The sequence below is a fragment of the Marmota marmota genome, unplaced genomic scaffold (assembly GCF_001458135.2).
Source record: "Marmota marmota marmota unplaced genomic scaffold, marMar, whole genome shotgun sequence".
Lineage (NCBI taxonomy): Eukaryota > Metazoa > Chordata > Mammalia > Rodentia > Sciuridae > Marmota > Marmota marmota.
Genome location: NW_025999982.1, coordinates 32,287,693 through 32,309,955, shown reverse-complemented (window position 1 = coordinate 32,309,955; position 22,263 = coordinate 32,287,693). Strand labels below are relative to the sequence as shown.

Below are 22,263 nucleotides of genomic sequence, written 5' to 3'. Positions count from 1 at the left end.
TATATATATATACACACATATATATAATATATTATATAATATATATAATATATATATAATATATAATATATATATAATTTTTTTTTCCAGTACCAAGATTGATCCTGGGGTGCTCTGCTGCTGAGCTACATCCCAGACCTTTTTATTTTTTATTTTGAAACAGGTCTCCCTAAATTATGGAGGGCAGACTCAAACTTGTGATCCTCCTGCCTATGCTCCAAGTGGCTGAGATTATAGTTGTGTACCACTGCTCCTGGCACAATTTATTTTCTTATTCCTTAATTGTTACCAAACCAAAATAAAAATATTAGCATTTTCTATAAATTTTTTGTCATATTAAATATATTTGTTATCTGTTTACCAGTGACAAAATAGCTTATTTATAAGACAAATATTTGCTGAGATATTTAGAGTTTAATGAAAACAAAAAAGACTCTTGTGACTGTTGACAAATGCCATCTCAATAATATTTATTTTCTGAAATTACTTTTATTAAAATATACCATGTATATAACAAAACAGGAAATTAGCTACATCTTTTGTTTCATGAAATTCCAAGTATGTGACAAGTTGGCTGGAAAATACCAGGAAACATTAAATTTGTATTTAAGTTTTTTGCGTATGCCATATTTATTGTATAGTATAATAAAACTTTTTACCTGTATTAACAAGAGCGCTGCTATTATACAGAGTACCAAGGTGAGGTCCAGAAAGAGACAGAAAGGTGTGAAGTTTGTTGAGGTAATATTTAAACCTTGGCCTTGTAAGCACTGAACGGATTATTAAATTGCCCAATGAATGTCCAATAAAGCTTTAAGAGAAAAAAAGACATTTCTTCCACAGTATTAGTTTTAGGAACAAAAACTGAAGCTGATGTACTTTACATATATTATAAGATAGTAAGAATTTGAAAATTTCTAATATGTTTTAAAATTATGGCTTAATACTTTAAATAATGACATTTAAAGGAAAAAAGAATGCAGAAGATTCCTATTGTTATATAACCTAAATGATTATAGAAAAATATTATTTATCAGAAAACTTTTACTTATAGTTTATAACTGTAGAAATACATTTAAGAATGATTAGAGAATAAATTCACCTCTTGAGGCTATAACACATATTATTTACTTCTCATGATTACAAACAAAATAATTCAACTTATTTGTAAAGGACAACTTAGGATAAAGTATAAACTGGTTTATACTTTAAAGTTAGACAGTTTAGGAAAAAAAATAATTACAAAAATTTAACATTTATTTTTGTACATTTATGGGATACAGTGCAATAATTAAAAATGTATAGATGTGTAATGATCAAATCAGGGTAATTAGCATTTCCATCTTCTCAAACATTTATTTCTATGTGCTGGGATCCCTTAGATGCTTCTAGATATTTTATATGATAAATTGGATAGTTTTTTAACATTGGATGGAGTTAGAGAAGATAATGCTAAGTGAAGTTAGCCAATCCCAAATAACCAAACGCCAAATGTTTTCTTTGATATAAGGAGGCTGATTCATAGTGGGATAGGGAGAGGGAGCATAGGAGGAATAGACGAACTCTAGATAGGGCAGAGGGGTTGGAAGGGAAGAGAGAGGGCAGAGGGTTAGCAATGATGGTGGAATGTGAGGGACATCATTATCCAAAGTACATGTATGAAGACACGAATTGGTGTCAACGTACTTTACATACAATCAGAGATATGAAAAATTGTGCTGTATACAATTATAATGCATTCCACTGTCATATATAAATAAAAGGAAAAAAATCTGTGTAACCACTAATCTACTTTCTGTCTCTACAGACTTGCTTGTGGATATTGCATGAAAATGAAATCACATAATATGGACTTTCCTTAAAATCATTTTTTAAATTTCTCTTTAACTGAGTTGTTGTTTTCTACATTTCAGATTAGGATAATACTATTAAAAACTGTTCTGTAATTTATAGACATATAAAAATAAATGGTATAATACAGAAGTTACCTTATTTTTGAGACAGTTAAACTATATATTTGAATATATTGTATTATCTCATCCAAAAGGCGATCAGTCATGCTATCAAAATCAGCAAAGGTATCATTCTAAATAAAAGTAAAACAGACACATTTCACATTAAAATACATATCATCACATAAAAACTAACCAAATATAAAATAATAAATAATATAAATAATAATAACATTTTTATTTTAAGTACTAAAAATACAGTTAAGTCTAATTTTCTTTTTAGCAAAATTAGTGAATGTATTACTCATTATATTAAAATGAGCAAGATTAAGTTTCTAGGGAAAAAATGTTCAGTGTTCTTTGTCTAGCCCATTACTAGTATTAAATATAAGGCTATTTCATATAGTGGCATAATTAACAAATTATTTGTATATAAATATGAAATTCTGGAAATGCTTCATACATGAAAGAAACTCATAAGTCAAATGAAAACCACATATCTCTTTTGGATATCTATTTATGTTAAATTTCATAGAAATCAGAAAAATTATTTTTACTACAGGCACATGGTACCAGGCAAATGTTTATGTAGAAACTGGTACAAAACATGTTTACGTCCTTTGAAAGCACTGCCATTTTGTACCTGGTTTCTCTCAGACATAAGAAAATCAGTTCTTCCCCTAGGTAGTCCAAGTTCAATATAAGTTTTAACCAATCGAAGATCTGCACTGTTACCTAGAAAATAAAAAATGATATTTTAAGGATGAGATAAAGTAAAAGGTACATAGTATAACATCATATATTTTTATAGTTTCTCAAGTCAAATTTATGACCTATACCATTTGTGAAGATACAATAACAGTGTAAGAAATGTTTAATGCATTTTAGCCTTAGATTTAATCTACTGACTTCCTTTAGTGGCACTGGTACAGACTGAGTGAAAGAAGACACACTTAAATACCTAGGATAGTTTATTTTAATAATTATCAACTAAAAAATCTAAAAACATTTTACAATAGATATGATATATGAATATGAAATTATCTTTAAAAATTAGTGGATTTTATTTCTTTGGTTTACTAGCAATATAAATGTCATTATCAATTGTTGAATTTTTATTTTACCCTTCTAATATTTATCTTTTAGATTTTTCATGATTAATGTATTTACAGAGGTAACTGCTTTATTCCTGATTTGTAAAAAAACAAATAGCCAAAGCAATCCTCAGCAAGAAAAGTGAAGCTGGAAGCATCACAATACTAGACCTTAAATTATACTACAGAGCTATAGCAACAAAAACAGCATAGTATTGGCACAAAAGCAGACATGAAGACCAATGGAACAGAACAGAAGACAGAGACAACCTACATAGTTATCTCATACAAGACAAAGGTGCCAAAAACTACACTGGAGAAAAGATCCTCTTCAACAAATGGTGTTGGGAAAATTGGAAATCCATATGTGGCAAAATGAAATTGAACTTCTACCTCTCACACTGCGCAAAACTCAACTCAAAGTGAATTCGACCTAGGAAGTAGACCAGAAATCCCATACCTACTAGAAGAAAATGTAGGCGCAACACTCCAACATGTTGGCTTAGGAACAAACTTCCTTATTAAGACTCTTAAAACACAGGAAGTAAAATAAAAAATCAATGGGAAGGTATCAAATTAAAAGGCTTCTTCACAGCAAAGGAAATAATCAAAACGTGAAGAAAGCCTGCAGAATGGGAGAATATCTTTGTCACATGCATCTCAGACAGGGTGTTCATTTCCAGAATATATAAGAAACTCTAAAACCTAACCACACACAAAAAAACCCAAATAACCCAATCAATAAATGGGCAAAGGAACTAAACAGACATTTCTCAAAAGAATATAAATGGTCAAAAAATATATTTAAAAACGTTCAACACCCCTAGCAACTAGACAAATGCAAATTAAAACTATACTGAGATTTCACTTCACTCCAGTCAGAATGGCCATTATCAAGAATACAAGTAACAATAAATGTTGGAGAGGACATGGGGAAAAAGGTACATGCATACATTGGTGGTGGTATTGGAAATTGGTGCAACCACATTGGAAAACAATATGGAGATTCCTCAAAAAAGTAGGAATGGAACCACCACTTGACTCAGTTATACCACTTCTTGGGATATTTATAAAGGAGTTAAAATCAGCATACTACAGTGATGAATCCCCATCGATGTTTACAGCAGCTCAATTCACAACAGCCAATTCACAAAAGCTATGGAACCAACCTACAACAGATGAATGGATAAAGAAAATGTGTATATATACACACACACTGAGCCTTATAGAAGAATGACTTTATGACATCTGCCAGTAAATGGACAGATCTGGAGACTTGTGCTAAGTGAAATAAGCTAATCCCCACAAACCAAAAGTTGAATGTTTTCTGATATGTGGATGCTAACACACAAAAAGTGGGGGGCAGGGAGAATGGATGTTCAGTGGCTTATCATGCATATCAACAAGATCGGGATTCTAATTAGAATAAGATATACTCCGTGTTTGTATAAATATGTCAAAATGGACTCTACTGTCATGTATAACTAAAAAGAACAATTTTTAAAAATCTAGTTTGTTATTAAAGAATGACATTATAATACAGTAATACCCTTTTGGTCCAGAAACATTTGGCTTTTTCTAAGATGTCCTACATCTAGAAAAAAACTTGCTGAGTAAACAAAGTATCTTTTAGAAAGTCGCAGCATGAAAGCCTGGTATTTAGAAATAACAAATGCCTTAAAATCAACCTTAATTCATAGGTATATTGATTTTTCTAGCCTATAGACGTAACAGCTGATAAAACCAAGAGAGAAGACAGAAAAAAAGAAGAAAAACCCAAAATACTATTTCATGCAAAATTTACTTAAAGAACCAACCTAGATGCCCTTCAGTGGATGAATGGATTAAAGAAATACGGCATATATACACAATGGAATATTACTCAGCGATAAAAGAGAATAAAATCATGGCATTTGCAGGTAAATGGATACAGTTGGACAAGATAATGCTAAGTGAAGTTAGCCAATCAAACAAACAAACAAACAAACAAACAAAAACAAATGGCAAATGTTTTCTTTGATGCAAGGTGACTGACTCATGGGTAGGAAGAAAGAGCATGGGAGGAATAGAGGAACTTTAGAGGGATGGGAGGGAAAGGGAGGGAGCAGGGGTTTAGCAATGATGGTGGAATGTGATGGACATCATTATCCAAAGAACATGTATGAAGACACGAATTGGTGTGAACATACTTTATATACAAACAGAGATATGAAAAGTTGTGTTCTATACGTGTAATAAGAATTGTGATGCATTCTGCTGCCATGTATTTAAAAATTAAAAGCAATTAAAAAAATTTAATATCACACTTAGTAAAAATAGAGCAGATTTATGTTTCAGTATATAGCTAATATTCAATTAATTTTTCATTAATTTTTTTTAGTTCAAAGATTAAATAAAACTAAATGAGATCTATTTAGGAAAGAAAGTGAGTTGCTATTGGTTACATTAATAGATGTCACATACCATCTAAACCATGAACACAGACAATGAGATGTACTCCATCTTCAGAACCATCCTCCTCTTCCATGCTGAAATACGGTACTGAGGATGCCAGCAGAGGAATATCACTGTACATGAACCCAGGGAGTTTAAGTTGTTTTAATTCTTCTTTTGCCTGAAGGAAGCTGAAGTAAAGATACTCTTTATTAAGGATCATACTCTGTTTTTAGAACCAAAAAGGTAATCTAGAATTGCAGAGGAAGAAACTCAGCAATATGTGGTTTTAAAATCATGACAAAAATATATGGGATCACCTAAATAATTTACAAAGCACAGGTCGATTTTTTTTTTTTTTGGTTTGATTTTTGTTGCTGATCAAAGATAATAAACACTTTGAGCCTGAAGTCACTTAAAAATGTTATTTTAATGCCAACTAAGAAGATATTAGAAGCAGTTATGCTGCCTGAAAAATTTAGTAAAGCTGGGGGAGGTACTGGAGAAATGGTAATCTAATGTTTATCATGTAAATAAATCTTTTAACTTCTTTGTTCCATTTTAATCTTATATAAATGGAAGGGAAGAAGCTATTCTATATAACAGTGAGAATAGTAGATAAAATATTCAGTAGATTAGATTACTTGCATTTTTCTCTAAAAATTATCAAAGAGAAGGAGAATTAAAAGGGGTATGTGACTAAATATAATTGGAGGTACATACTCATTTGGAATGACTGACATATTTAACCAACTTGGGGACTGCAAACAAAATTATTACTACTTAACATTGTATGGGGGCTGAGGCTGTAGTTCAGTGGCAGAGTGCTTGCATAATATATATATAAAGGGCATGCTGTCTATATGTAACCACAAATAATTAAAAACCAAACAAAGCAAAAAAGTATATCATTTAGACTGATAACAAAGTATAACTTAAAGAAGTTAATGAAGGGGGGAGGATAGGGGAGGGGAATGGGAAAGACAGTAGAATGAATCAGCTATAACTTTCCTATGTTTATATATGAATACACTACCATTCTAACTCCATATTTAGTATTCAACCACAAGAATGTGAAGTTTCACTGCATGTATGTATGATATGTCAAAATACATTCTACTGTCATTTGTAACTAAAAAGAAAAAAAGAAAAAAGAAAAAGTTTTGTTTTATTAAGGGGGAAAAAAAAGCAGCAGCATTTAATGAACCTTAAACTGGGTGAAAACATAAACACCATCTCTTCTTGATGACTCTGACAAAGAGAGGTACACAGCAGATGGTATATAATCTTTGGCCTCTTAGCTTATATACTACAATTTTTAAATTGGCCATATTCACCTCAGTAGGTTTCACTAGCTTTAGGCGCTTTAGATCTTATTTTGTCCTTATTTCCTATATATTCTCATGAAACCTAGATTTTGTCTGGAAGTTAATGGGGTAATGATGATGAAAGGGTTTTGACTTCTAACATAAAATTACCAGTAGAAAATTTATGTCAAGAACATCTAGCCAAGAAACAGGACAATCACTTGGAAACTACCTTTCTGTAAAACAGTATAACAAGGTTCATTTATCTATTTTAGACAGCTATTCAAAGAAAGACTTTTTGTACTATAGAAACTGGAGACCAAAATGGGCATTCAGCCCTTTAGCACAATTTATGATCTATATCTGTATCTATCTATATGGATATGTGACATTTTATAAATATCACCTAAGTAAATATTATAAGCAGTTATATACTGTCTGAAAAATTTGATACAGAATAGTTGGGAAAGCTACTGGAAAAATAATAATTTAATGTTTATCATGTAAATAAATCTTCTATATATATTTATGATTTTGCTTTAATGTATATACTTATGATCAATGTATATTTAGTAGCACATACTGTTAAGCTCCATTACTTACGCTTGTATTTGAGGTTTTGGTGAATTTTCATACCAGGAAATTGAAGAAGTCAAGTTGTAAGAAATGCTGCTTGGCTGCTTTGTAATGGCATCAAATTTACTTTTAGAAGAAAATTTAACACTACAAGGAGACTCTCGTGGTGCAGATGGGAAGGACAAACAACCAGAAGTACAAACGGTAGGCATATTTATACCATCCCTCAGATAGTCACTGTTTACTTTTTCAGATTTTATAAGTCCTTCTTCTTCTAGTGCATCTCTGCTTGTATAGTGAGCATTTACTGTTCCATCCAAAGCTGAATAATCTTTTTCTTCATAATAACCATTTTGAACCATTTGTTGATCCTGCTCTTCCTCTTCCTCCTCCTCCTCCTCCTCCTCGTTACCCTGTTCCTGTTGAAGATCACTAATTCCTTTTTCACAAATTTCCTTTTGAGGGCTAACTGAATTGCTATAGCTAATAGCACACGTGTCAGAAATATCCGTACTGCTCTGAGAACCAAAATAATTTTCCACAAGCCCTTGCTTTACCATATCAGTACCAGCTGAAAAAGGGTCACTTGTACCCAGATCAGTTTCAACTTCAACTGTAGGAGCTTCTGAATATATTTGTTTGATATTTAATGTATCACTATTTTTTCCTTCCACAGTTCTATTTTCACTAACTTCTGCATTAGTAGAAATGGAGCCTGAAACAACACAAGGAGTGCCTAAACAAATTAGTTTTGAATTTAACATAACTGCTGTTCCTGCTGAGTTATCAGATTTATCAAGACTCTGGGAGCCTTTACCCATAGTGTCCAAGTTAGGTTTGGAGCTGCAACTATTTTTTTCATCACTGGAAGTATCTTTATCTGAAAAAACAAGTTGCAAAGCGTCTTTAGTGCTTGAATTTAAGGAATGTATTGCTATAGTTTCACTATCCAAATGCCCTGAAAATATAACACTCTGCTGTTGCAAAATAATACTTGACTTTTTAGTATCATCATATTTTGGCAAATCAATTGTTCCTAGGTCTAATATACTTTTGCTATCACTTAGATGGCATTCAGGCACAATAGATTTCTTAGAATTTTCATCAGGTGACAACAGTTCATCATCAGAAGGTAGAGAGTTTATAGATGTCAAAGATGACTGTATTTCACTTAAAGCACTTGTACTCTCAGTGCAATGACTTCCTAATGAAAATTTTATGTTACTATCAGTTTTCATCAAAAGCTGAGGAAATAATCTTTCATTATTATAAGGACCTTGCCCTTGCACAGTTTCAAAGACTATGTCAGGGTTTGGATGTGTTGCAAAAGAACTTGGCTCACTTTCAACACCTGAATCTGAAAATCTAGACGAGGCATATGTGGCATTAGTATCTGGTAATTTAATTGTATCTCCACTTACTACAATATGATATTCTTTTGTAGAAGGAGCAGGCATATTATTTCTTAATTTAGCTAATGATTCTCCAATAGGACAACATTTTGCTTCTTGCAAAGTTTCCTTTTCAAGTGTTATTTCTAGAGATTTAGATTTACCATTAGATTCTAAGGACTCAAAGCCGGGTAAAAAATCATCCACAAATATTTCATCGTGTTGAAGCTCAGTCAAAGGTCCTATTTTAACAGTTATTTTTTCTCCACTGAAAGGATCTTTATCACTGGGTTTTACTTCAATTGTTCTAACTCCTGATGATGGGGTTGTTTGATGATCATGGCAATCGTCTGATGAACTTCTGGATGTCAGATTTTGTTCCATGTGTGTAATTTCACTACCATCCTGGGAGATATCAAGTTTACCTGAAATGGACAAATTTGCACAAAGATTTAGGCTGCCAGTGTTCAAAGGATCAAACTGGCCTGGTTGAATATTTTCAATATCTGGAGACTTTTGTTCAGTTCTCTCTGTATTAGCTGGCAAATAGCTAGCTTCCTTTTGACTTGTCTGTCTGATGTAAGTCTTTGGGTCAAAATTATATCCACATATTGTGGTATCCAGACCTTCCTTCTGACTATGTGAAAGATTGCCTTCAAAGCATTTATTGTGATCATTTGATGCTGTACTTTTCAAACATCTGTAGCCTACCAAAACCACAGAATCCTTAGAGTTCTGTTTTATTATTTTTTTTGTGTTTTCTGGTTTCATTGTTTTCATGAGCTTAGCAACCTTAACTTTGGATTTATTTGATTCTTCATTTTTTCCTTTTAGAAATTTTGTTAGCTGCTTTTCACCTTCTGTATACCAAATATTGGAGGAACCAGCAGGTCTGACCTTCAACTCTGGGCTAGAAAGTCCTGCTACAGAGCTTTCTTCAGTCTCATATTTATCCATTCTAGTGGACTCTGATCTCTGAAGATTCTGAATTCCCATCCAGGGTGCATCTAAGTCTTTTATCCAAAGAAAAAAAGATTTAGATTTAAAACAAGTGTGAGAACTCATATGATTAAGACTATTTTTTCTAACTATAACTTTCTAATAGCCTCAAACATAAGTAAAATTGAAAGGGAAAAGTTGTTTCACATTAGGGAATGGTTTTATTTATATTAGGAAGAATATGCTAAAAATTATACACATAGCTTATATTATTTTAGATGATACTTACCTTCAATAACTGAATCTAAATACCTATCTTCAAAGATTATAGGTAATGAATTGAGATCTCCATCTAATTCACTACATTCAATAGGTAGGGGTGGAAGAGAACTGCAGAAGGAAGTATTTTTGATAGCGGTGCACATCTGTAGGTGACTCTGAGCACTGAAAAATATTTCTTAAGTCAGATTGTAATAAAAAAAATTATACCCAACTCCACTTTACAGTCTACCCTATTTTCTTCTCCTATCATTCCTATTCCCTTTCTTCAAGACATACTCTTCTTACGAAAGAGCTTCTTGGATAGACATAAAAACTGGTAAGATAAAAATTCTGGTTTGCTGACAATAAATTATTGACACAAAATTATAGTTTATTGACAAATTAATTTCTATTATATTGTATACTTTCTTAAGTTATTTCAAAATGAGTATCTATGCTTATAGAATAAACTTCCAATCATGTAAGAAAAATGCTTACCAATTATTTGATGATAACAGAGAAAAAACTACACTCCATTGTAGCTCCTTTACTTAACACATATTGACCAATAAAATTAATAGCTATTAAAACAAAGTATTTAACTTTCTTTTTTCTTTTTGGCATTGGGGACTGAACCCAGGGGCGCTTTATCACTGACCTACATTCCCAGCCTTTTTTATTTTTTATTTTGAGACAGGGTTTCACTAGGTTGAGAGTTGCTAAGTTGTTGAGGTTGGCCTCAAACTTGAGATCCAACTGTCTCAGACTCCTATGTTGCTGGGATTATAGGCATGCACAACTGTGCCTGGCAGTATGTAACTTTCTAATACAAAACAGTTAAAGGATCCTTTGTTATGTAAAATTTAAACCAAATCCAAGTAAACAGAACAGTATGAAATGTACTGATTACCCAGTATCAACAATTAACATTTGCCCTTCTTGTTCTATCTATACCTCAACATTCACTACATATCCCTCCATTCCACTATTGTTTAGTTTTTCTTAGGTACTGAAATATATAAATCTAAGCTGTAAGATTGACAAGTGAAATATGATATAGAACATTTCAATCTATTCAGAGTTTCCTCATGTCTTCCCAATTTTCCAGCCCAGATAAACCCCAAGATGACCCACTATTCTACTTTCATTTTAGTTTTGGCTGTTCCAGAACTTCATATATTTAAAATCATACATTATTCATTCTTTTATGTCTGCCTTCTTTTGTTCAGCATAACATCCTCAAAATATTCTCTGAAGCCAAAGAATACCAGACCTAAATATATTCAGTGGGAAAAATGGAAGGCATTTATTCTGCATATTTTAACTGTAAGTCATTACATAACAAAAGGTAGTGCCAGACTACCCAAACTCACAATGATAAATATGAGAGATTTTGACCTGTGAAAATAAAGACAGAATAAGATGGCCAAATGGAAGGCTGAAGCCAGAGTTGCATGGCTATATTTACAGATTACAGTAAATCTGATATAAGGGGAGAGAGGGGCAAGGCAAGTAAATTATGCATCTCTCTGAAGATTTAATAAAGAGTAGATTTCTGAACTTCAAATTCTTCTAGTTTTTTCTATAAATTCTGAGGTAGATATCCATGTGAAAGGAAGCAACATCATTTTAAGTTTGGATTTATGCTACTCACTGAAGTTCCTGGTATGCAATGGCAGCTTCTCTTGGATGTTCAAAACAAAAGAATGCCTCAGAAAATCTGCGAACCTAGAGAATTCCAAAAAGGAGTATTAATAACATGGCACATTTAAAAAGTCAATCTGGCATAGAATTGCAGGGAAAGAAATTGCCTCCATTAGGCCTTGCATAACAACCCGTGAGAATTCTCTCCCTCTTCATTGTTGACAAAGCACTGTATTTTTGTGTTGTATGAAATGAACAGCAGAATCTACAGCGAGATTGGATCTCATCTCTCTTCCTTAAAGGAAGGGATTCTATTTGCCTTATCTGCTACTACACCTCTAGTATCTACAATAGTGCCCAGTACATGGGAAAAACAATGAAAAACCAGCTAGCTATCAGGTGGCTTTCCCCATGCTCTATGCCAGGCTTTCAAATATATGCTAACTATACTGTCTGACTTAGAAGTATTGTGATTTTGGGCATTTAATCTTTGAGTTTCAGATGATTCATTTTCAAATTATACTCAATACTTGTTCTATACATGGGCTTATAAAGAACAAACAAGAATATATATGATAGCACTCTATAATCTGACAAGTGCATATAAATATAATCTATTATAATTTCCATTAGAGCATTCACTACATTTTGCCTTAGAATAACTATATATGCAAATCATACCACCTCCTAAAGTGTAATGTTTGTTAGAACAGGAACAATGTTTTGATGACCCTTGTAGTCTCTAAAACATAGTTTTGCATGTTACAAACGTACTTGGTAAATACATATTGAATCTAGCTGAATATTTCTTCCATTACATTTATATTTTGATCCTTTTATTTTTAATAATGAAAGGAAAAGCTCTGTCAACTACTGGAGATGAAAGAGATATCTTGTTTGGGGTATAGAGGAGAGATAATTAGGTTACATCTTGAAATTATATTACATTGAAGATTCTCTTCTAAAGGGAAATTGATTTAGGATTCTTTGGTTAAATATGTACATGAATTTACTCGTCATCAAGATCAGGCCAAACATGACTTACTAAACCTCTTTCTCTAAGCAGATGAGCCTGACTCTTCAGGACAAGTCAGTAAGGGAGGTTGGGAGAGGCAAGTATCAGACACTGAGGAGGATGCAACCATCTGTGTCTGTACTTTCAAATGCATTCCAGTTGTGTCTTCTTTCTTTCCATCGACAAAGGGGAAGATGAGAAAAACCAAAGCCAAAACCAAAACCATCTGCCTGTCTATCTCGAGATGTTTTCTCTGGGGACTATAAAGTGAGAAGGAATTTATCTTTAAGTTATCTGGATTCCTAGAGTTGTAGCTGGACCTGCAAAATTAGTGAGCTGATTTTCCTTTTCTTTCTATTTTTGGTAATTCCTAAAATAACTATCAATACTTGATAGTATCCTACCCATAAAACTATGCTAAGTATTTTATTTTCATTCTTTGTTTTAAACCATAAAAAATACAAGGGAGGAGGTATTATCTTCATTTAATAAGTGAGAAAATTCAAACCAAAGAGTTTAATCACAAAGAGGCAAGATAATAAGTGATAAACTTGGATTAAAATAAAGATTTGAGCAACTCCAAATCTTATGCTTCAAACCACTTATCTATTCCCTTCTACTTTATACTTCATGTTATCAGAAATCTTTCCTATCCTCTATGCACGCACAAGTTTCTCAATTCTCTCACAATGATTACCACTCTGGGGTGATAATATAATGAATAAGGTTACGAACTGTGCTGTGTGGCCACAACTAAGGTATGACTGTCACCTGATGGCAATACAGCTTAATTTTAGGCAAATGACTTACATTAAAAAAAAAAAAAGTTAAACTTAGGATATTACGAATATATATTACTGCTTTGGTACATGTTTATAAAAATGAATTTTCTGATATATCCTAATTTTAAAAAGAATTCACTTATTTGACAGCATCAATATTTAAAATTTAGCAAAAATCCAGAAGGGGAAAAAAACCCTGAGGACACAGAATGGAATTTATTACTAATGTTTTACAGAGTTAAATTCTCCTTTATCTATGTTCTTCCTAATACATTGCTCGAATTACTAACATATCATTTATTACAGTATAATTATTAGTAACATTTTTATTATAGTACAACTTTATTTGTGTTCATGGAGGTTAGAGTCCAATTTTGAGTGCAGAGTATATATTTCATAGATCATAATATTTAAATTACCTTGAAAAAAGTAGGCATATTGCAGATGTTTACTAAACAAATGTTTTTTAAGTCCTTGTGTTACACTCACAGTAGGAATACCATACAGTCTTTTTATTATATAAAGCTGATTTATGCTTACTATTAAATAGAATTCTAACTAGTTTACATTGATTCTCAATCCACAGCTGTTTTAAAGGAGCACATTAAACTAGGGAAAATGAACAACTGTAGAGGCAGATGAAATTGGACTCCAATGAGGATAAGCCAAATTTCAGTTCCCACTCTTCCTAGCAGAATGATCATATTTAGGGAACAGTCTAACTCTGTTAATGAGTTGGAGAACTTAAAACAGTAACCTCAACCTCAACCTCAATCAGCACTGTTTTTTTAAAAAGTTCCTTAGGTGATTCTAAGGTTAGCCAGGTTTGAAAATGTCTATTTTAAATTTCTACTTAGACCATAATAGAAAAATTGGTATAGAACTTGCCCTGAACACAACTATATAACTGATAAAAATACATAAGGCAACTATTTGTAACACTGACAAATATGTACTAGATATGCAAAGCAGCAGGGAAATATAACTCACAATCAAGAAAATAATGCAATAAGTACATACGATTCCCAAGATAATCCAGATGTTAGAATAATAGGCAAAATCTGCTCTTAAGAAAAAAAAACTAAAAAATAGAATTGCCTAAGAGCAGATTTAGGTTTAACAAAAAAACCTAAATGATCAGCAAGTAACAGTTCTTACAGCCTCTCTTGCCCTCCTACTTCTCCACTTCCCCTATTATTTTATACCTTATATTACTGTTACATTTGTTACAACTGATAAACCAATACTGACTTTAAAAAAACCTTTTTTTTAGCTGTAGATGGACATAATATCTTTATTTGTTCATTTATTTTTTATGTAATGCTGAGGATTCAGCCCAGTGCCTCACATGTGAGCCCCAGTCCCAGCCCCAATACTGACTTTTTATTAACAAAAGTCCATAGTTTACACTAAAGTTCACTATCAAGTATTCATTCTCTGGTCTTTAACATTATATCATAATATTACATCATGCTCATCATAATATTACACAGAATAGTTTCACTGCCCTGAAAATGCCCTGTGCTCCACCTATTTGTCCCTTCCACCATCCCTGTGAGCCTGTGGTAACCACTTATCTTTTTACTGTCTTCTTGGTTTTTCCTTTTCTAGAATGTCATAAAATTAGAATTATATAGCTTAAATTACCTTTCATATCAGCTTCTTTCATTTAGCGATGATTTCAAGGTACCTCCATACCTTCTTTTGTTTTATTTCTTCTACTTAGTTGTACATGACAGCAGAATGCATTTCAATTCATTATACACAAATGGAGGGCAACATTTCAATTCTCTGGTTGTACATGGTATAGAGATGCACCATTTGTGCAATCATACATGTACCTATGGTAATGTCGTTCATCTCATTCCACCATCTTTCCTATCCTCTGGTGGAATTTTTTGGGTCTTTTAGGTACTTAGAATCACAACCTTGGCAAATATTGCTAATTTGTGTTCTTCTTTTCCTATCTGTATCCCTTTAATTTCTTTTGTCTGAATGCTCTAGCTAGAATTTCAAGGACTATATTGAAGTGATGACAGAGAACATCCCTGTCTTGTTCTAGTTTTTAGAGGGAATGCTTCCAATTTTTCTCCATTTAGAATGATGTTGGCCTTGGGCTTGGCATAGAAAGCTTTTACAATGTTGAGGTATGATCCTACCAGTCCTAGTTTTTCTAGTGTTTTGAATATGAAGAGGTGCTGTATTTTATCGGATGCTTTTTCAGCATCTATTGAGATAATTACATGATTCTTGTCTTTAAGTCTATTGGTCTTAAGTTTTCTTTTCCTTGATGTGTCTTTGTCTGGTTTTGGTATTAGGGAGATGCTAGCCTCAGAATAAGTTTGGAATGGTCCACTCCTTTTCTATTTCATGGAATAATTTGAGGAGTTTTGGTATTAGTTCTTCTTGGAAGGTGTTGTAGAACTTGGACGAGAATCCGCTTTTCTTGGTTGGTAGATTTTGATGGTGTATTCTATTTCCTTACTTGAAATTGATCTGTTTAAATTGTTTATATCCTCCTGATTCAGTTTGGGTCGATCATATTTTTAGAAATTTGTTGATGTCATTGAGATTTTTCTCTTTTAGTTTCTAATTATCTTCTGTATTTCAATGGTGTCTATTGTGATATTTCCTTTTTCATGATGAATTTTTATAATTTGAATTTTCTTTTTTCATTTTGTCAAATTTTTTAATTGGTTCTTTTTTTTTTTCAATTTCATTGATTTCAGCTCTGATTTTAATTATTTCCTGTCTTTTACCACTTTTGGTGTTGATTTGTTCTTGTTATTCTAGGGCTTTGAGATGTAATGTTATTTATTTTTTGACTTTTTATTCTTATTAATGAGTGAGCTCAATGCAATGAATTTCCTCTTGGTACTGCCTTCATAGCGTCCCAGAGATTTTGATATTTGTATCGGTGTTGTCACTTACCTCGATTATTTTTATCTACTCCCTGATGTTTTCTGCTATCCATTACTCATTCAATATCATATTGTTTAGTCTCCAGGTGTTGAAGGAGCTTCTATTGTTTATTTTATAATTGACTTCTAGTTTCATTCCATTATAATTTCATAAAATACAGGGTAGTATCTTTTTATTTTTTTGTATTTGCTGTGAGTTGCTTTGAGGCATAATATATGGTCTATTTTAGAGAAGGATTCATGTCCTGCTGAGAAGGTGTATTTGCTCGATGATGGATGAAATACTCAATATATGTCTGTTAAGTCTAAATCATTGATTGTATCATGGATTTCTGTCATTTAGTTTTTGTTTGGAAGATCTATCCAGTGGTGATAGGAGTGTTTAAAGTCACCTAATATTTCTGTGTTGTGATCTATTTGCTTCTTGAAATTGAGAAGGGTTTGTTTGATACATGTATACGCTCCATTGTTTGGGGCATATTTATGATTGTAATGTCTTGTTGATGTATGGTTCCCTTAAGCAATATTAAGTGTTTTTCTTTATCTCTTCTGACTCATTTTGGTTTGAAGTACACTTTATCTGATATTAGTTTGGAAATCCCTGCTTATTTATGTGGCCCATGTGAGTGCTGTTTTTCTCATCCTTTCACCTTCAGTCTGTGGATGTCTTTTCCTATGAGATGAGTCTCTTTCCTATGAGATGAGTCTCTTGAAGGCAGCATATTGTTTGGTATTTTTTTAATCCAATCTGCCAGTCTATGTCTTTTAATTTATGAGTTTATGCCATTAACATTCCAGGTTATTAAGACATGGTTTATATTCCCAATCATTTTGGTTTATTCTCATTTGATTGGATTTTCCTTTAGTGTAGTTCCTCCTTTTTTTATATATTAGTACATACACATGGTATAACAATATAATTTGGCCAATATAATTTTCCCTTTCCCTTCCTTCCTCCATCCCTTTCCTCTACTCTATTGATGTTTTTTTTAAAAAAATTATTTTTGCATTACAATTCTTAATATGCCATTATGCAATAATTTATCATATCTCTGATTATATATAAGGTATGTTGACACCAAATTCACATCTTTATACATGTATTTTGTATAATGATGAGGGTTTCCTTCCTCCTTTTTTAAAAAAAAAAACTTTTTTTTTAGTTGTAGATGGGCACAATATTTTTATTTTTATGTGGTGCTGAGGATCGAAACCAGGGCCTCACACGTGCACGGCAGGTGTCCTACCACTGAGCCCCAGCCCCAGCCCCTAGTTCCTCCCTTTTGATGATTTTCTTTGTTTTCATTTCTTCCTCATGGAATATTTTGCTGAGAATACTCTGTAGTACAGGCTTTCTTATTGTAAATTCTTTTAGTTTGTTGTGAAAGGTTTTTATTTTGTCATCAAATCTGAAACTTAATTTTGCTGGGTATAAGATTCTTGGTTGGCATTCATTTTCTTTCAGAGCTTGGTATATGTTGTTCCAGGGTTTTCCAGCTTTGATGGTCTGGGTTGAAAAATCTGATGATATGCAAATTGGTTTCCCCCTATATGTAATCTAAAACTTTTCTCTTGCAGCTATTAAAATTCTATTCTTATTCTATATGCTAGGCATTTTCATTATAATATGCCTTGGTGTGGATCTGCTGTAATTTTGTACATTTGGTGTCCTGTAAGCCTCTTGTATTTGATTTTCCAATTCATTCTTCATGTTTGGGAAATTTTCTGATATTATTTCATTGAAGAGATTGTGCATTCCTTTGGTTTGTATCTCTGTGCCTTCCTCTATCCCAATAATTCTTATATTTGGTCTTTTCATGTTGTCCCATAATTCTTGGAGGTACTGTTCATGATTTCTTACCAGCTTTACTGTGTGGTCAACTTTATTTTCAAGATTTTATATTTTGTCTTCATTGCCTGAGGTTTTGTCTTCCCAGTGATCTAGTCTGTTTTTGATGCTTTCTATTGAAATTTTTATTTGGTTCATTGTTTCCTTCATTTCAAGGATTTTTTTTTTTAAGAGTATCTCTTTCTTGAAGAAATCTTTTGCTACCTGTATTTCCTCTCTTATCTCTTATAAGAGCAGTCAATTGTTGCCTGTATTTGCTCTATTAATTCATTCTTTGCTTCATAGATCATTTTAATTATGTACATTCTGAACTCCTTCTCTGACATTTCATCTACTGTACTGTCAATGGAATTCATTATCGTATCGGATTGGTTTGTTTCGGGCACTTTCTTCCCTTATTTCTTCATATTGTCCATACATCTTCTTCTCTAGCAGTGTGGATTCAAGAGTCACACTGCTCCTACTTCGAGGTAGGCTGGGGTCACTCTGCTCTTACCCTGCAGCAGGTGGGCTGGCATCAGTCGTCTGCTCCCTCCATGTCTTAATAAATTGCTTATCATTAAAGTACATTCTATTGTATAGATGTACAATGGTTTGTTAAACCAATCACCTACTGAAGGATATCTTCAGTGCTTCCAAGTTTTGACAATTATGAAAAAATAGTTATAAACATCTATGTTCAGGTTTATGTATGAATGTAAGTTTTCAACTCATCTGAGTAAATACCAAGGGTTATGATAGCTGTGTTGTATAGTAAGAGCACATTTAGTTTTGTAAGAAATTGCCAAAATGTCTTCCAAAGTAGTTAACCCATATTGCATTCCTACCAGCAATAAATAAGAGTTCCTTTGTTTCATCAATGTTTTGGATTTTAGAAATTCTTATAGATGTATAGTAGCATTGTTACCAAAAGAGGTCTTAGGAGTTCCTGGAGAGGGGCACCTCTACTGTGGACAAGTGGGGTCTTTGACTTATGTCTTATTATAAAAGAATTTCAGTACGTGCCAGTCAGAGACACAGAGATTTAGTTAGTGTGGTACTCACATAAAGATATGTAACAGGCCAATGGAACAGAAAACAGAAAATAAAGCCAAGAAATATTCCTCACTTATTAGTTAACTGATTTTCAACAAAGATATGAAGACAATTCAATAGACAAGAAAAGTCTTTTCAATAAATAATGCTGCAACAACTAAATGGGGGAAAAATGTATCTTGACCACTACAGTTTATACCACAGTCAAAAATTTATTCAAGATGTTAAACATAAAAGCTGTAATTCTGATATTTCCAGAGGCAAACAGAGGAGAACATTTTCCTGATTTGGGATAGGTAAGTCCTTATAAAAGAAAGGAAACAAAAGCACTAAACATGAAAGAAAAACTAAAAAAAAAAAAAAAGATTCACAGTAATGGTGAAAGCTTAATACTAACTGTATGACTGGAGTGGGGAGGGGGCATGGAGGCAGGAAAGATGGTGGAATGAGATGGACATCTTTACCCTAGGAACATGTATGACTGCACGTATGGTGTGATGCTACATCGTGTACAACCACAGAAATGAAAAGTTGTGCTGCAATTATGTACAATGAATCAAAATACTCTGCTGTCATGTATACCTAATTAGAATAAATTAAATTAATCAAAAAAACCTGTATGACCATTTTGCAAAAAATGAGCGGAGGTTTTTTTTTTTTTTTTTTTAATAAATTTACCTAATGACCAAGCAATTCCACTCCTAGGTACTCAAGCAACATAAATTAAAATATAAGCTTACAAAAAGATTTATTATTGAATGTTTACAGCATCTTCACTCAGAATAATAAAAAAAAATCAAATAATAGGAGATAAAACAAATCAACTCTGGCATACACAATGGAATACTACACTCCACAATGGAAAGTAATGAAACATGGACTAATCTAAATATGAAGTAAAAAATACAAATTCTGTTCATAAAGGTTCTGAAAAGTAACATCAGGGCAGGATTGTTTATGGGATATGGAAATTAACTGAAAACTGATATAAGGTCATTTTCTAAAATAAAGGAAATGTCCTCTATATTGGCTGGTTTTCAGAATATGTCGCCAATGTTAATGCAAGATTGGAGTTTATAAAAAGACTGAGAATATAACTCAGTGGAAGAGGCAAGCAAGGCTATGGTTTTGATCCCTAGCAACACACACACACACACACACACACACAACAGACTTTATAATTAAATTTAGATCTTTCAAATTTACAAAGCTTCTGGGTTAAGTCTTTCTGAGGACTATTAATTTTTTAAATATCAAATATATACTGACATCAGGCATGATAGTGATAGAGATATACATACTAATCAGATTTAGATTTATAAAAGCCTTTTTTCTTCCCCTAGCATTTAATGATTCCAAGAAAACTGGCTTAGTAGAAGTTATAAGCAAAATACTCTCCGCAATTAAATAAAATATTGTTAGAGATTTAAAAATTTAATCATGAAAATAACCGTTGAATACAATTTGTCTTACTTTATAGGATACCTTTAAACAATGAATTTAAAAGTTATTCTCCTGAGTCTTATACATCAAAGGACATTATCAATAGAGTAAAAAGAAAATGTACAGAAGAAAATATTTTCAAGTCATACATGCGTAATGGTCTAATTTTTAGAATATTTATAAAGAACTCCTGAAACTCAATAACTAAGACACAAACAATTAAATATGGGTGAAGGTTGGATGCAGTGATATAAATCTGTAACCCCAGCAGCTCAGGAAGCGGAGGCAGGAGGATCACGAGTTCAAAGCCAGACTCAGCAATTAGAGAGATTCTGTCTCTAAATAAAATATAGGAAAACAAAAATGGGGGGTGCTGAGGGTGTGGCTCACTGGTTGAGTGCCCCTGGGTTCAATCCATCATAACATACCCCCCCCCCAAAAAAAAAAATTATGGACAAAGTACTTCAGTGTACATTTCACCAAAAAGACAAAAAAAATGGTCAATAAACACATGAAAAGGTGTTCAAGGTCATTTGTTAATTATCAGTGAAATGCAAACCAAAACCACATTGTAATACCATGACACACTCACTAGTTTGACAATAATAAAACAAAACAAAAACAAAATACAGAAAATAACAAGTGCTGACAATGATGTAGTGAAATCAGAATCCTTCCACATTGTTGGCAGGAATGAAAAAATAGCCTAACTGTTACGGAAAACAGTTTGGAGACTTCTCAAAGTTAAACAGAGAATTACTATATTACCTACTAATTCCACTCCTAGGTATATAGCCAAAAGAACTGTAAACAGGTATGCAAACAAATGTTTCCTGACAAATTTTCGTAGCATCACTATTCACGTTGGGTAGAAACAATCCAATGTCTATCAATGGGCAAAGAGGTGAAAGAACATTGTATATCCATACAACGAAATTTCACTAAAATAAAAAATGCATTATTGATATATGTAATAACATGGATGAATCTTGAAACATTATGCTAAGTGAAAGAAATCAGACACAAAGGTAACCTTTTATATGAATACATTTATATGAACTATCCATAAGAAGTAAATGAGACTAGTGCTTACAATAGAAGGGAGAAAAGAGAAAATGAGGAGTGACTGCTTAATGGGCATAGGGTTTCCTTTTAGGGTGATGAAATGTATTGGTTATGGTTTGATGACTGTATAATCCTGTGAAATACTAAATGCCACTAAACTGTATATGCTAAAATGATTGATAGGAAGCAAAGAAGGACACATGTAAATTTCTCAAAAAAATCCCCCTCAATTAACCAAAAAATTCGAGTTTAGGAAATAGTTACTATAGACATTAGCTTACATATGACCTATCCTCTTGCCTCTACCACTCTGGTAGTTTTGATTTTCTAGCTATTGGACCATCAGTGTCAATGTTTAGTGTTTCAAAGCATTTTTTATTATTAATTCCAGTGAATATAGTAAAGTCGAACATTCTCTTTAAATTCAGTTGAAAAAATTCTAAATCATATTTTATATCACCAAGGTAATCACTAAAAATCATGTTTGAGACTATATATATATATATACATATATATACATATATATATATATATATATATATATATATATATATAT

The 22,263-nt window shown here is 32.4% G+C and overlaps 1 protein-coding gene across 14 annotated transcripts in view; it reads right to left on the bottom strand.

Annotated features, from left to right (window-relative positions):
- The window catches only part of Fam135a (family with sequence similarity 135 member A), a 114,832-nt gene that overhangs the window by 17,769 nt on the left and 74,800 nt on the right, over nucleotides 1–22,263 (bottom strand). For 12 of the 14 annotated variants that reach the window (XM_048805617.1, XM_015487898.2, XM_048805619.1 and 9 more), the window contains 7 exons: nucleotides 11,608–11,681; nucleotides 9,982–10,136; nucleotides 7,390–9,766; nucleotides 5,510–5,670; nucleotides 2,596–2,687; nucleotides 1,989–2,086; nucleotides 660–811 (listed from right to left, as the gene is read on the bottom strand). In XM_048805617.1, coding sequence (XP_048661574.1) covers nucleotides 660–811; nucleotides 1,989–2,086; nucleotides 2,596–2,687; nucleotides 5,510–5,670; nucleotides 7,390–9,766; nucleotides 9,982–10,136; nucleotides 11,608–11,681 — 3,109 coding nt within the window. The remainder of the gene's footprint in view (nucleotides 1–659; nucleotides 812–1,988; nucleotides 2,087–2,595; nucleotides 2,688–5,509; nucleotides 5,671–7,389; nucleotides 9,767–9,981; nucleotides 10,137–11,607; nucleotides 11,682–22,263) is intronic. The other 2 variants (XM_048805627.1, XM_048805628.1) reach the window with 1 other exon arrangement.